The sequence below is a fragment of the Phascolarctos cinereus genome, unplaced genomic scaffold, assembly GCF_003287225.1.
Source record: "Phascolarctos cinereus isolate Bilbo 61053 unplaced genomic scaffold, phaCin_HiC Scaffold_5;HRSCAF=322, whole genome shotgun sequence".
Classification (NCBI taxonomy): Eukaryota; Metazoa; Chordata; class Mammalia; order Diprotodontia; family Phascolarctidae; genus Phascolarctos; species Phascolarctos cinereus.
Window position 1 is genome coordinate 53,406,621 of NW_027555958.1, and position 14,338 is coordinate 53,420,958.

General features: G+C 37.2%; 1 protein-coding gene across 2 annotated transcripts in view; it reads left to right on the forward strand.

Annotated features, from left to right (window-relative positions):
• The window catches only part of TRIM33 (tripartite motif containing 33), a 160,660-nt gene extending 151,612 nt beyond the window's left edge, over positions 1–9,048 (forward strand). The window contains exons 17-20 of one of the 2 annotated variants that reach the window (XM_021002238.2): positions 314–388; positions 2,055–2,207; positions 3,700–3,750; positions 3,830–9,048. In XM_021002238.2, coding sequence (XP_020857897.1) covers positions 314–388; positions 2,055–2,207; positions 3,700–3,750; positions 3,830–4,042 — 492 coding nt within the window. In that variant the 3' untranslated portion in view covers positions 4,043–9,048. The remainder of the gene's footprint in view (positions 1–313; positions 389–2,054; positions 2,208–3,699; positions 3,751–3,829) is intronic. The other variant, XM_021002244.2, reaches the window with a different exon arrangement.
• The last annotated feature ends 5,290 nt before the right edge of the window (positions 9,049–14,338 follow it).

Sequence of the window (14,338 nt, forward strand, 5' to 3'; positions counted from 1 at the left end):
GAGTTTAGACAGTTCACTTCATGGTTTCCTCATGTGTAAAATGATGGGGTTGAATTAAATGATCTCTTAATTCCATCCAAATCTAAGTTCTCAGTTTATGTCGGATGACCTGGAGATTAAAGACCATCGTTTAGATCCTTACTCATACTAATTCTGATGGGAAATGAGGTAGATTTCCTTGAATGCACAAACTATTCTTAAAAACAGCTTATGAAAAGTGGATTAAGATTGTTCAAATTCTAAAGAATATCTTATTAGAGGAAAAAGATAATTCACAAGTTTTCTTTCTGTACCTTTTTTACGGGGGAGCCAGAAATGTGAACGTCTACTGCTTTACCTCTATTGCCATGAACTGAGTATTGAATTCCAGGAACCAGTCCCTGTTTCGGTGAGTTGTCTATTTTTAATTCTCAGTTTTGATGAGCTGTTCTTAAAAGGACAAAGATTTTATTTAGAGTTTATAATTTTGGCAGAATGACAATGAAATTCGTCTATTAAAACTTCATGTGTGTGGTATTCAGGCTCGTATTCATGTAATTTTTTTTTTAAATTGAATTCAAATTCAGAAGTTATGAAAATCCTAGGAAGACTAGTTCACAGGGAAGATCATTGGATTGAAAGTCATGTAGTCTGGGTCCTGGCCATAGCTTTGCCTTTAATAGCAAAACTATGTAACTTCTCTGTGCCTCAGTATAAATAAGAGGGTTAGACTAGTGATCCCGTGAGCTCCTTTTCAGCTCTCCCATTCTGTTTCTAGGTGTTGAACTTGAAAAGAAACTAGGCTAATAAAATTGAATTACCAACACTACCCCTGCTGATTGTTTGGACTGCTCCCAGAAATACCATACTGAGGACATTGATCATGAAAGAAATAATAACTGTGGGAGATTTTGAAGGTTCATTTTGTTTCGTCTTTAAAAATAAAAAGATTCTTTTATATGAGATAAAAGTTTTATAATCCTATTAGTTTCAGACCAAGGGTGTTCACTGTAGTACAGCTAGGGTTATATTGCTCTGGATTCTTGCATAAAAGAAAGAAAAAACCATTATCCGTCAATTAATGAGTGGAATTACAGGCTAGCAAAAAGACTACCAGGCCAGAAATAGGGGTTGGGTGACCTGAGTTCCAGTCCACAACTACTGTTGTCGCTTACTTTAAGATTTGGTTTTCTTATCTGTAAAACTCAGATTGAAATACCTTTAAGGTCTTTTCAAATTCTAAAATTCTATGTTGGCTACAAATTGTTGATTATTGCACAATTGTGTGATGCTAAAGTTTTTCTTAAATTCTTGAATTTAATATGAGAGGGGAAAAAAGTAAAGTCATAAAAATTAAGCCTAGGAGAAGTCACACAGAGGAGGTTTTTGTTCCTTGTAAACAATAATATTCCCATGATTTCCAGATGGTATGAAAGTGCTGCTTTGCAGTGTATGGATGCTGTAGAAGAAGATAGTGATTTTATTTCTTTTTTGGTGACTGTCCTATTTAAACAGTTTATTTCTGTTAAATTATTAAATACTAGAGTAGCAAATTTGACCAAAGGTAGAGACCAGAATTTGTAAGTGTTATTGACAAAGAACCATAGAAAATTAATTAAGTTTAGCAAATACAGATTTCTGTTATTTCTATGAAAATGTTTTCCTCTTTTACTGGTTGGAGCATCTTCATATGAACATGTTGCCGTCAGTATGATTTGTAATGGCAATCTCTTCCTTCACACTTGCTCAGGCTTTATCCGTTGCTTTCATGAGCCATTTGTGATCCTTGATCAGCAGGTTGTCTTATATTTGTTGCTTATATATATTGACATAAAGTATATAATACCTAGGTGTTGAGTGACTCTTAAACCACAAAGAGCTCATTCTATCAGGGATTTGCCATATACTCATTACAAGAGTGTCTTTGTTGATTGGATTAAAGTGGAAGAGTTTTAAAACATTTGTCTTCGAGACTGAAATTTCCTAACTGAATAGCACATCTTTTCAGTCTTTGAATAGCATAATATGACCAGGGAATTATTTAATTCTATTTCTCTCTTTTTTTTTCCCCCCAGATACCAAACTACTATAAAATTATAAAGAAACCAATGGATTTATCCACAGTGAAAAAGAAGCTTCAAAAGAAACATTCCCAACACTACCAAATCCCTGATGACTTTGTGGCAGACGTCCGGTTGATCTTCAAGAACTGTGAAAGGTTTAATGAAGTATGTTAGCTTCCAAGATGTAGAACCTTAGGTTTTTCAAAAAGTTCTTTCAAACTCAGAAAGACAATCAGTTTTTAAAGTTTTAAAATATGCTTCATTAGAACTAATAAGTGGATGTTTCACCGTTTCTAAATAAGAAAAAGATTTCCTGATTAGTTAAAGGTTTGGGGGTTTTTTTTGTTTACTTGTTTGTTATGTTACCAGAGTCCAAAGGTAGTCAATGTCTTCTGATGACTTTTTCAAATCCATGGAAGACATTGAGAAAGTAAGACTTCTAAGTAACCTACTTTAAGTAGAAATTCAGAAAGATCCCTGACATAGCTGAAATTATCTGTGCTTATGTAATTAGGTTTTAGTCATTTTCAGACTTGCTCACAGAGCACAAGTAAGTCTACCCTTGATGTGCAATATTTTGTCTTCCCTGGCTGCAGACTAAGAGTAGAACATTGATACTGAATTTTCTGGGCCGGCATTGCAGCTCTGCTGAGAACTTATTACTTTATTAGGCCTTTTATGAAAAGAAAAAAGGTTATCTTTCTAGTCCTGGAGAAAACATATGGTAGAGACCTCTGTCACTGAAACTAATTTTGTGTTGGCTGTGGAGAAAAATCAAGAGTCCTGTTCTCTTCAAGAAAGGCTTTATCAAGATGGGGATGGGATGGGGGAGTGGTAACAGATGGAGAGAGGGGCTCTATTTGGAAATATTCTTGTCCTCAGATTCCAGGACTGCTTCTAGCCTTGTTGGTTCTGGGTTCTCTGTGGTTCCATATGAGTCCCATTTAATGCCATGGAGATATATATACTTCTGCCTGTGGATTTTTATTTACCCACTACCTCAAACAAAAATGAGGAAATTTGAGAAGTAGATCTCTTGGTGTGACTGGGATCAAGGCAAAGGACAGTACTAAGATAATTGTAGTAAAATCTCTCTTGTTTGGAATAGAATTGGTAAAAAGAATGATTTAAAGTTTTTTGGGTTTTTTTTAAGAGTGAAGTTCTTTTACCTCCAGTATGCATAGTAACACGAACTAATGGCTGGCAAAATGATGCCAAAGAGGTCCTACTATACTTACTTAGTAAACAAAATAGTCCCTGATTAGCATGTTTTCTATATACAAGTGAATATTGCTAAAGTGATTTTTTGTAAAAGGGCTGGAAAATAGTTTTCTTAAGCAGGTTAATCATTTCTCCTATAACCTTAGTCTTTGCTTTTTGGTCCCATTTTTCCTAGATAGTAGTGCACAGGTACTTCAGCTCAGCCCCTGCCCTAATTATTACAAATTCTGAATTAGTGGGGTTTAAAGTAATAAGGTTTTGCTGTGGATTTAGAAACAGAACCTAATGTACGTTCTGTTGAATTTTTTAAAGCAATTGATCAGTCACAGCAATCTGTTCTCCCTTTATGGCTGACTTTAGTCACCAACCCTATGCAGTCTCATAACTTTAGAAAGGATTATAATTTCCCTTTTTTTGACTCTGGTATCCTTTTTAGATGATGAAAGTTGTTCAAGTTTATGCAGAAACACAAGAGATTAATTTGAAGGTAAGCTTTTCAGACCATGCACACTTGGTGAAGGGACGTGCATTACCAATAGGTAAATGTTCCTATCTTTTGTTTGCAGGCTGATTCAGAAGTAGCACAGGCAGGGAAATCAGTTGCTTTGTACTTTGAAGATAAGCTCACAGAGATCTACTCAGACAGGACCTTCCCGCCTTTGCCAGAATTTGAGCAAGAAGAGGATGATGGTGAGATAACTGAGGACTCTGATGAAGACTTTATCCAGCCACGCCGAAAACGCCTAAAATCAGATGAGAGACCCGTACATATAAAGTAGAATGACACCATGGACCTAAATAACATTGTAAAAACTTAATTTAAGTGTTGCTGGAACATCCCGCCTACGGTTGGCCACCTCCTTGAAGAAGCTGGTAGCTTGCTTTTAGACAGTATTAGATTGAAAAATGTTTGGACGGAAAACACATTCTTGTCAAAAAGAGGGGACAGCTTTATTGCGGACATAAAAGAAAAACAGTTGATTTGAAGTTCCCTGTTCTTCCCGAAGAAGACGGGTGTCCGTGTTCTCACACTTAGAGACGGGCGAATATTGGTGATCATGTGTGGTTTAGATTGGTGTAGGATACTGGCTGTACAGGTAAATAATTTGAGTCATGTTGCTTGATAATTTTTCTCTTAGGACTGGACCAGCACAGTTACTAAATCAGATTATTCCCAGTACTGGGTTCTTGTCTAGTTAAAGTGAAAGTAGCATTACTCAAATTTTCCTCTAATATGGGCTCAACATTGAATCATGACTTTCAATCAATTAGTTTTTCTCATTTGAATGTTTTTGGGCCTAACTTTCTGTGTTAGTTCAGAAAACTAACTTGGTTCTCATAGCTAGATGCAGGAAATTCAACCTTCATTCACTTGTTGTTCAGCCTTCCCGGCCTACTGAATTAGTGAGCAGCAGCAGTGCTGGGGCCAGTAGGGTGAGCCTGAAAAAGAGATGGCAGTTCTTCAGTAGTGGATCATGTATATTTATAATAGAGTCCTATCCAGAAACACACCCCCACACAATTGCACTTCCCAGGTTAACTCATTTGATTGTATTGTTGCCCCCATGAAACAGGCAGAATGTTTGTTCCAAAATTAATTTAGTTTCATGTGCATTTAAATTTGAGTCTGAGAAGGTAACTACTGGCAGTCATCCAGTCTTCCTTCATATCAGTTTTCTGATAGACCACTATTGGCAAACAATAACCTGTCAACTACCAAATGTGTAAAATTTCCTGTATTTCACTTTGTCTTATTTGTAAATAGTGAACTGAAACTTCTGGCAGATCGGCAACATTTGCTGAGCCTGTTTTTTAAGCTAATGTGTATTCTTACTAATGTTCCTATCAAGAATGGATTTGTAATATATGCTGTCTATTTCTAACATCACATTCATATTTTGAGGTTCTATCTTATTTTAATAGAGAACAGACTTCTCAAAGCTTTCTTCAGAAACAGCTTGTGAATGAAATGTCTAAAAGATTATCACAAACCCGGTGGGGTTAGATTACTCGTCCGTCCACCAAGTGGGACATTTGCATAGCTCCCCACTGGGGACTTAAAGGCCGTGAAGAGGGTTGGGAGTCAGAGCCTGAAAATCAGCCGGTCCCCACTTGAATGGTATTTGGAGTATACCCACCTCTGCTACCCTGGTCGCAGCATTACTAAGCAGATAAATCAACTTTACTCTGGAATGGTTCGTTTTTGTTCTCTCCATTAGTAATGCTTAGATCCAAGACATGTGTAATTTAGCCCTTGTACAGGCTTTTCTTTTGTTAGGAAGAACATTTTAAAGTCCTACTTTTATTTGGACAAATTAGATCGAAATACAGTGGCCAAAATAAAAGAATGTGCTATTAGAGATTTTCTCAGACACAGCAGATTTGTGGCAAACCTTTTGCCTTTTTTTTTTTAATATACATTCAGCATGAGTAGTTCATACAGTATAGGCCATTCATAAAATAAAATTATTTGACTTAACTGTACTGTAGAAATAAATATTTTTAGCTCATTTTGAACCAACAAAAACACTCTAAAGAAATGCTTGTGCAAAATTCCTTTGGGTTGTTTCTTTTATTTACCAAGGGAAGAAAAACAAATAACCTTGAGGCCTTTCTAAAATATTAAAGAAAACAGAGTGGAGTCCATAAGTGCTAGTTTGACTCACTTCACTGTATGATCTTAAATTCCAGACCTTCCTGTAAATTGAATTACAAAAGAAGCATTAAAATATTTTAGAATTTCACTCAAGTTTGCAGAGAACAGTTTTTCCCCAAAAGTAGCTACCTTTTTCACTTGAAAGAATTTTTCTCTTCCTCTGAGTCCTCCACCCCTCCTTTCCCTTCTACCTGCTCCCTTCTTTATCACTTTAAAATGAGTGGAAAAACACATTTGCTGGAAGACCTTTTAGGTCAGGAGGGTGACCAGTTCCCTTTTAGGGAGGGCAGGGGTGCTTTGAGTCCTGACAGGGGCTGTACCTTTGCTTTCTCTTTCGTGGTTCTTCATTATTGTCCCATCAGCACAATCTGTCTTTTTAGAAAAGAGGGAATTAGCAGTTTTATATTCTGTTTGTTTTCCAGTATTTGTATCTTTGGGGAGGGGGATAGAGATGAGAAAAGTTTGGTTCTTAAAGACCATGTTAGAAATTCTTCAAATCATTTGGAATTTGATGTGCAGAAAACCTTATTGCTTCTCCAGCAGCCATTCACAGTTGAGCAAATAAACTGAAGGTCACAAGTATTCGCTTTGGACTTAGTTGAACTTTTCCCTTACATACTATACAGAATATAAGCTCTGATAAGAAGGGTATTTCATTTGAGTATCCCATGTTATACTGTGGCCAGTAGCATTGGACCTTGTTAATATAAATTCTCTTGGTAGCCAGAAATTTTGCATATTTTCCAATTAAGTTGCAGTGAAGACCAACTTTGAACATAGAATAACAATGGCGGATATTGGGGGTTATTTTGGTTTATTTTGGAAGCCTCATGTCCTTGTCTTTCTCAGGAGTTTCAGTATTTGCATATTTGCATATTTCTTTGTAATAGCAATTCCTGAACAAGTCTCATTTGTACAATGCTTAGGTTCTTTCCCATGATACCTACCCTCAACCCCTTCCCAAACCAAAACAAAACCACGGATGTTAAAGTAAAAAAACCCTTTCCTGATCTGTGATCACTTTAATGTTTGTGTGGTTCATAGCACCTGGCCCAGTGTATTCATTGCTATGAAGGGATGACTTTACATGGTGAATACATGTAGAGGGAGTTTCTGAGCTTTTAGCTTTAGAACATGCCGTGCTTGGAATAAACCTTCAAGCTATCATCACAGAGTATGAAGGGCCTGATGCTGAGATGGTTTTTATTGGTGTTCTACTTTATGATGTAAAATGTCTGGATGGCCAAATGATGTAAGGTGTCTAATTCTGATAACTTGTTTAAAGAAATACTTTTTTGAACAAAATCATATCTCATTTTTGGTTGTAACTGGCCCTGAGATTTTTTTTTTAAGTTAATCCAAAGAAGTAAAGGCAGTTTGTTCTGAAACAGATGTGAAAAGTGTATAGTGTGCTAATTGTGGACTGATCAATTACCTCAGCAGGTATCCTGCCTTGTAATTACTAGTGATTAGTGTTAACCAGCTAAATAGATTCAGGTCTCCTGACTGTGCCCTGGGACTGTGGCCTACCACGTACTATGAAGGCTGTGTTCCTATCCAAAAAAGGGGTGCGTGACCACCTCCCTCATTCCCTTTTCTCCCTGGCCTCCTGTTCCCTCTTTTTTTTTTTAATCCCCCATCCCATATACACTTTTAACAAGCAGACATGCTCTGTAAGTGTAGATAGCTTATTTCTTGTCAAAGCTGGCATTCAGCACCTCTTGCTGTCAACATCATTAACATTGGATCAATGAAATATTTTATAAAGTTTTTATCCCTTTATGATCAGAAAATCCACACCTGTGCTTGTCATAGAACATTTATTAACTAATCTACTGAAGTTTAGGTAACAGCAGCAGCGTTCCCAATTACAGTACATTATAACAGCATTCTGGACACAGACTCCTCCATTTATTTCCCTCCCAATTGTCTCCTCCTTGAAAAGCAATAAAACTGCTTTAAGTCTGTTGCCTAATTGCATGACATGAATCCTTTCCTTTGGACAGTGATTTTTTAGGAAAGTTTGTATGCATATCACCAGGACTAGCTTTTAAAAAATAAAAATATAAATGGGCAGGAGTTACTGATGATATATTGTGGCATTTTATTTTAAAAATTGGGGAAAGTTACATATTTTTTTAAAAGTAGGTGTTTGAGTAAATAATGGAGGTACTTTTTTTAAGAAATAAATTTATATGCCACAGTTTACATAGACATATTTCAGACTTCACATATATACACTTGGATATGGCAGTTTCTTTTACTTTGTTAAAAATGCATGTACAGAAATTCTTCCACCTTAGTTCCTTGTGGTTGCCGACTTGTTCCTTTATAATAATGCTTTTTATTGTATCTGAGAATCAGTAGTTTTCAAAAAGTACAGTTAATTTGGATATCTTTAACATAACTGTTGAACTACAAAATGTTCAGAAATTCAGTTTTACCCTTTTTCTAGCAAGTAATCTTTACAATTGAAGACTGTTCTTTTGAATTAGCTGGATTTCTACATGGTAAGGCACTAAAAGCGTTTTGTAAGTGCCTTTGCAGCATTCCCTTTTGAGTGTGACCTAAATTTAAAACATAAAAAGAAATGCATGTCTGCTACTGGTCTGAAAAATGTAGGCATTTATTATGTTGAAAACACAATGAAACATGTATATAAGCCTATAAAAAGATTTGTGCAATTGAAAGCCTGTTAATTTTTTTAGGTAGATGAAATAACTACACATGAAAGGGTTAAATTCACAGCATTCTTAATGATGGTTTTTGCTCCCAGTATTTACTGGTACTTTTTTTTTGCACATAGTTAACTTGACTCATCCTTCAATATGATTCTTCAAAAAAAAGTACTGTTTCTGTGGTATGGTATTCTCTAAATAATCATATTTAATTTTTTAATGAGGTTACAGTTCCTAATTGTTCCGTTCCTGTGTTTTTTGCTGGTGTGTAATAAAGGCAAGTTTTTTCTTTTCATGGTTATTTAATACATTAGCAGCCTGTAAATATTTCTTGTTTAAAATGCTCTGGAATGTGTTGTAGAAGTTGTATTAGATCAGTTAAAAGCATTGTTTAAGAACCACTTTGTTTTGGTTATTTCTATTAAATTAGAAAAATGAAAAAGTTTTCAAATCGAGTTCACTTTTCTTCTTTTAATCCTCTATGAATTAGATATATGATGCTTTCTTTCCTGAGCGTCCATCATGATTATTTGAATTCTGAAATTTTGTGTTTTTGAACTTAACAAACAGTTTAGATCCAGGGGTAATAATACCTGGAATCCAAATATGACTTTAAAATTAATTAATAATATATCTGAATGTGGACCCTGTGAGAAAGAAGAGTCAGATGTTGCTGCTTCCCCTTTTTAGGACAAGGAGACAAGGGTTTAGTTGACTTGCCAAAGTGGCAGTCAGGAGGATGCACGAGTGCTCTTAAATCCCATAACGTTGTAAGAGGATGGATCTGTCCTGTATTAATTCCCTGGTCCTTGGAGTAGCAGAGTAAGCACCTCTTTTAAATTGTAGTAGTTTTCAAGAACAAATGGCCACATAACGTATTTTGAGGAAAGAATAAAAAACTGAATCATTTTGATACAAGCTCCTTTTTTTCCCATTTATTCCATTATCCATGAGGTTATCACATGCTTCATTTTCAGATAGTGGTGTTTGGTTCTTTTGGCCACACCCACATATGGCCAGCTTCTGGGTAGGCTTTAGTTTCCAACAGCTTCAGTTCCTGCTTGGTTCAGAGCCTTTGTCCCAGAAGCCATTCCTTAAAACTACTTGGAAAGTAGTTCTGTTTTTCTTCTCTGTCTGCTGTGCTTTTGCCAGCGCTCTACAGCTGTATCATGTTTTCAAATAATTCATGATACTAACTTGTTATGTATAAGCTTCCTATTACTGTTCTCTTGTGTAGAAGAAATATAATCAGTAAACCTACTTAATGATAGCTTATGCTATATAGTGCTTTTATCTTCTTTGATCTATTGTCTTTGGTCCTTAGAACAGCCCTGTGAATAAATAGTACAGTTATTGTCCCATTATACATATAAGAACATTCTCAGAGCCATGATTTGTAAATTTCTTAGTATGCCAAATTTTGAACTAGCTCAAATATCGTAAGAAACAGCTATTATATTCTGAGTAGAGAGTTGCAGGTGCCTACTTTTTCCTGATGGGTAGTATGCTTGTAGGATTTACAGCTGGAACATGCTTTTCAGAGTCATTAGCCCCAACCACTTATTTTTACAGATGAAGAAATTTAGTCCCAGAGAAGGGTAAAGTGAGTTTCTCAAGGTCCCACATAGCAGATTGATAGAGCCAAGATTCAAACCCCAAGCTGATTTGAAATTAAATCAAGAGTTTTTGTGTTTCAGGCATAGCAAGAAATTTAATTGTCCCACTGTTAAAAATGGACACTTGAGTGGATAGCCCAAGTCACCTACTTACTCTCCCCACTTTGTTCTAGAAATGGCATGGTTTCTAGATTGAAAGGATGTGGCAGGCTTACTACTCTTTATACTGTTAACCCACCAGCTTTAACTCACTAGCTGTTCACAGGGAGCAGTGAGGGATTAAGGGTCTTCCTTATAATTCAACATTTAAATGTCTACTCTGTTCAGAAGGTGCCATTCTTTGGGAAGAAATACAGATACAATCCTTGTTTTCAAGAAGGCTGTATTTCAGTAGAGAAGAAGGCATGCAAATAACTGCAGTACAAGGTGCTAGATAGTGAGCGTCCTCTTAGGAAAGAGGCAGCTTCCTTTGCCACCGGTGTAGTGGATAAAAAAACTGTTCGCCTGAGTTAGGAAGGCCTGAGTTCGAGTTTTATCTTTAGCATTCCCTGTCCACATAACTGTAGGCGATTCATTTAACTTCTCAGGGCCCCCCAGGTAACTGTAAGATTGAATTGCAGAGAAGGTGCCAATCTACAGTGACAGAGGAAGGTTTGCATTGGACCTCCACATACCAGTGAAATCATCTTAGGTAAAAAATGGGGAAGGGTAGTGGGTGAGGGAAAGAGATCACCAGCTTTGTAATTAGAGATGAAAAAGCTGATTGAGGTGGACTTAAGCGATTTTTATTATCTGGTATGGGGCTAAAGAGGGAAGATATGGAAAGTGAAGAGATTAAGTTTCCTAAGAGTAAGTCTGCTTTGTCAGATTGACTGAAATATCTTCTGGCAACAAAATTTAAAATGTGATTTATCCTATTAGAGATAATGCCCAAGATGAGCCTTTACTTGGCAAGTGAAACTACTGCATAGGTAGATGGATAAAAGGAAGGTCTGAAGCCTGAGATTTCAGATTCTTGGAATATTTTTGGATTTAAAATCCCATGACCATATCAAGTCGTTTTTACCTTTCAAAAAGCAATCCCTCTCTGACAATGTCTTCAAACGCTACTAAACTCTAAAATAATTCCAAATCTCTAAAAATATTTTTCGATCATTATTATTAGTGTCAGCATGTGCTTATTTTAAGTCATGTCTACTCAGAGGAATTTTGATGCTAATTTTGAAATTGTATATGTTGCATTATTTATGCACTTATTGATTGGTTCCAATTAAACCCATGTATCAGAAGAAAACACTGTGCCCCAAATCAATATCCTGGTTTCTGTTATGGGACCTCAGACTTGGGTCAGACTGTCCCTGGAAGGCCCAATTTAAAGAGAGCACCAAAAAATCTGGGCTCTGAGAACAAGGATTCCCTGCCTCCAATGGCAGCAGTAACTATAATCACCGTTTATATGGCACTTGGAGGTACACAAATACTCAAACCAAACTGATTTTATTGACAACGGGTACCACAGATACTGATCCCAACCTGTTGATGACTTTGTGCCCGCTCTTATCTATATTCTCTCGTAATTTTGACTTGGATTAGTAAGTAAACCTACTATGCTTAGGGTCCTTTCCTCACTTTCTGTTGACATCCAGAGGAGCTGCCATGTGGATCGACCCCTCTTTTTTGACTCCCGTCTCTTTGGTATCCTTTATTCTGGTTCTCCTTTGTAATTCCTTGTTTGTAACAGGGGTTTACTCACACCCACCACCGTCTCTTCTTTACCTTTACCTGGTGTTGATTGATCAGCGGAATGCTGGTGTTTAAAAGGTGAGCCTTTGTTTCAGGGAGGAATTTGGGAATCAAAAGACTCCTCCCTTATGTATAGTTTGGGGCCCAACTCCTCCATTTAGTTTCTGTGCAGTGTATACACATGTACTAATGGATAAAGTCTACAGATTATCCACCTAACAATATGCATGACACTTTACAAATGAATCATCTCACAACAGTCCAGGAAGGAGGAAATGTGATTCACATAAAGAGCACTCATTACCTCTGTAGTTAGAGGATCTAGATTCACCCACCTCTCTTGGCAAAGTGACAGCTTATTTCCTTACCTGTAAAAGGAGGAGGTTGGATTAGATGGAGCCTGAGATTTCTCCTACTCTTTTCATAGATGAGGAAGCAGCTTTAGAGAGACCAAATACCTTGATTAGAACCTAGGTTTCTCATCTTCCAAATCTATCACAATTTCGACCCTACACCAAAGGGTCTTCTGTGCTTCCAGAAATGGGCATTTATAACACACAGTCCTATCCTTTTTGGATTTAAATTGAACGCCATATGGCAATGCTTCCACTTAAGACCTCTTAGACTATTAGAGCTAGGAGGGACCATCTAGTTCAACCCCCTGTTATTTTATGGTTGAGGAAACAGGCCCAGGAAATTTTGGGGACTCACCTAAGGTCACTCGGCTATTAAATGAAAGAACCAGGACTTGCTAGTTCTGACTCTAAATTCAGTGCTCTTTCTGTAAGACTATGATCTGAGATCATTCTAATTGACTTTAATTAACTAAGATCACAAGGGGCCCAGAATGACATTTATCTGACCCTGGTTCCTGAAACTCCTAGAAAAATTGTGATGTCTAAGGAGAAAGGAGGAGGAAGTGTACCTCAGGCCCACTGGGGTCTTCAAGACCAAAGCTACTTCATTCCTTGTCCTTCCTGATCCATCATATTGCATGGCTCCATTGCTTCAGATGCTGAGCTGATTTTCTGAACTCCGCTCCTTCTGTTCCCATCTGCTTTACCTTCTTTAGTGATGTTGCTCTATCTGCCAGCCTGCCTTCTACTGAAGTCTTTTCATGGTTTCCCACCCACTTTCCTAAGAAGCTCTACCCCTAACCCCTGCTCCTACTCCCTCACCAGAAACTTCAGCCCAGGACTTCATTCTCATCTCTTTATTCGTTTTGGCCCAATCCTTTCCACAGGAATTCTCTACACCCACTTTCCTGGAATCCAGTATATCTCCTTTGCTGGATCTGTGGCACCATTGTCAAGCACCTGGTCTTAGAAACTAGAAGGGCTCTTAGGGGTAAAGAGATGGAATAATTCTTATGCCCACATGTAGTTCCTGATTCTAATTCACTTCACTTCAACTACTCAGGCTAAGAAAGGGGTTACATACTGAATTTCCTGACTGCTAGGATGATGTGCCCATCCAATAGATGGGAAGACAGACTCAGGTACCCCATATTAGATACTTCTGAATGGTTGTCCCATTACCAGAATCACTGGAACCGTGAACCAAGAAGATGCTGAGTAAGATTGTCAGAAGAAACTCATTCAACATATTTAAATATTTTTGTTGGTATTTTTTTTAATATCACTTTCATCTCCAAAGGTAACCTTCCCCCATGTCCCCCACCCAGTAAGCCATATCTTGTAACAGAATGAAAAAGAAAAGAGGGAAATCAGGTCAACAAAACTATTAACAATAGTAGCATGTCACACTTCAAGGAGTGCAAATTATTTTGTGCATTATTTCACTTGATCCTCACAACAACCCTATGATTTAGGTATTTGTGTTATCCCCAGTTTGCAGGTGAGGCTAAGAAAAGTTGAGTGACTTTGGTCACATAGCTAGTGTCCAAAGCAGGGTATGGACTCAGTTCTTCCTAACTCCAAATGCAGCACAAAGTGATTGTCCTAAGCCTTTCATTTTGTGTAGGAAGAGCAAACAGAACTTGATATACTTGCCTTCTTTCTTTATATCATGAAATTTCCAAGGACTTTTCATTCATGCTTATGCAAATGAGCATGTAATAGTCACTTGTGGAAGTCATAAGGAGCAAGAGATTATAGATTGGCATAGGTTTCACTTTGCATCATGAACTTCTGATTTACAGGCTGGTAAGGTAACTTTCCTTTCCAAAAAATGGAGCCAATCAGGACTCATCAATGGAGATCGGTGATCCTACAAATTTGCAAGACTAAGGCTATTAATTCCATGTGATACTGTTTACTATTTTATCGACTTTGTTCTCTTCCTCCTCCAAGGATAAACCTACTCCACTCACCCACTCACCCACTCTCTCCCCATTACATTCTTTCAATATGTTGCAATGAA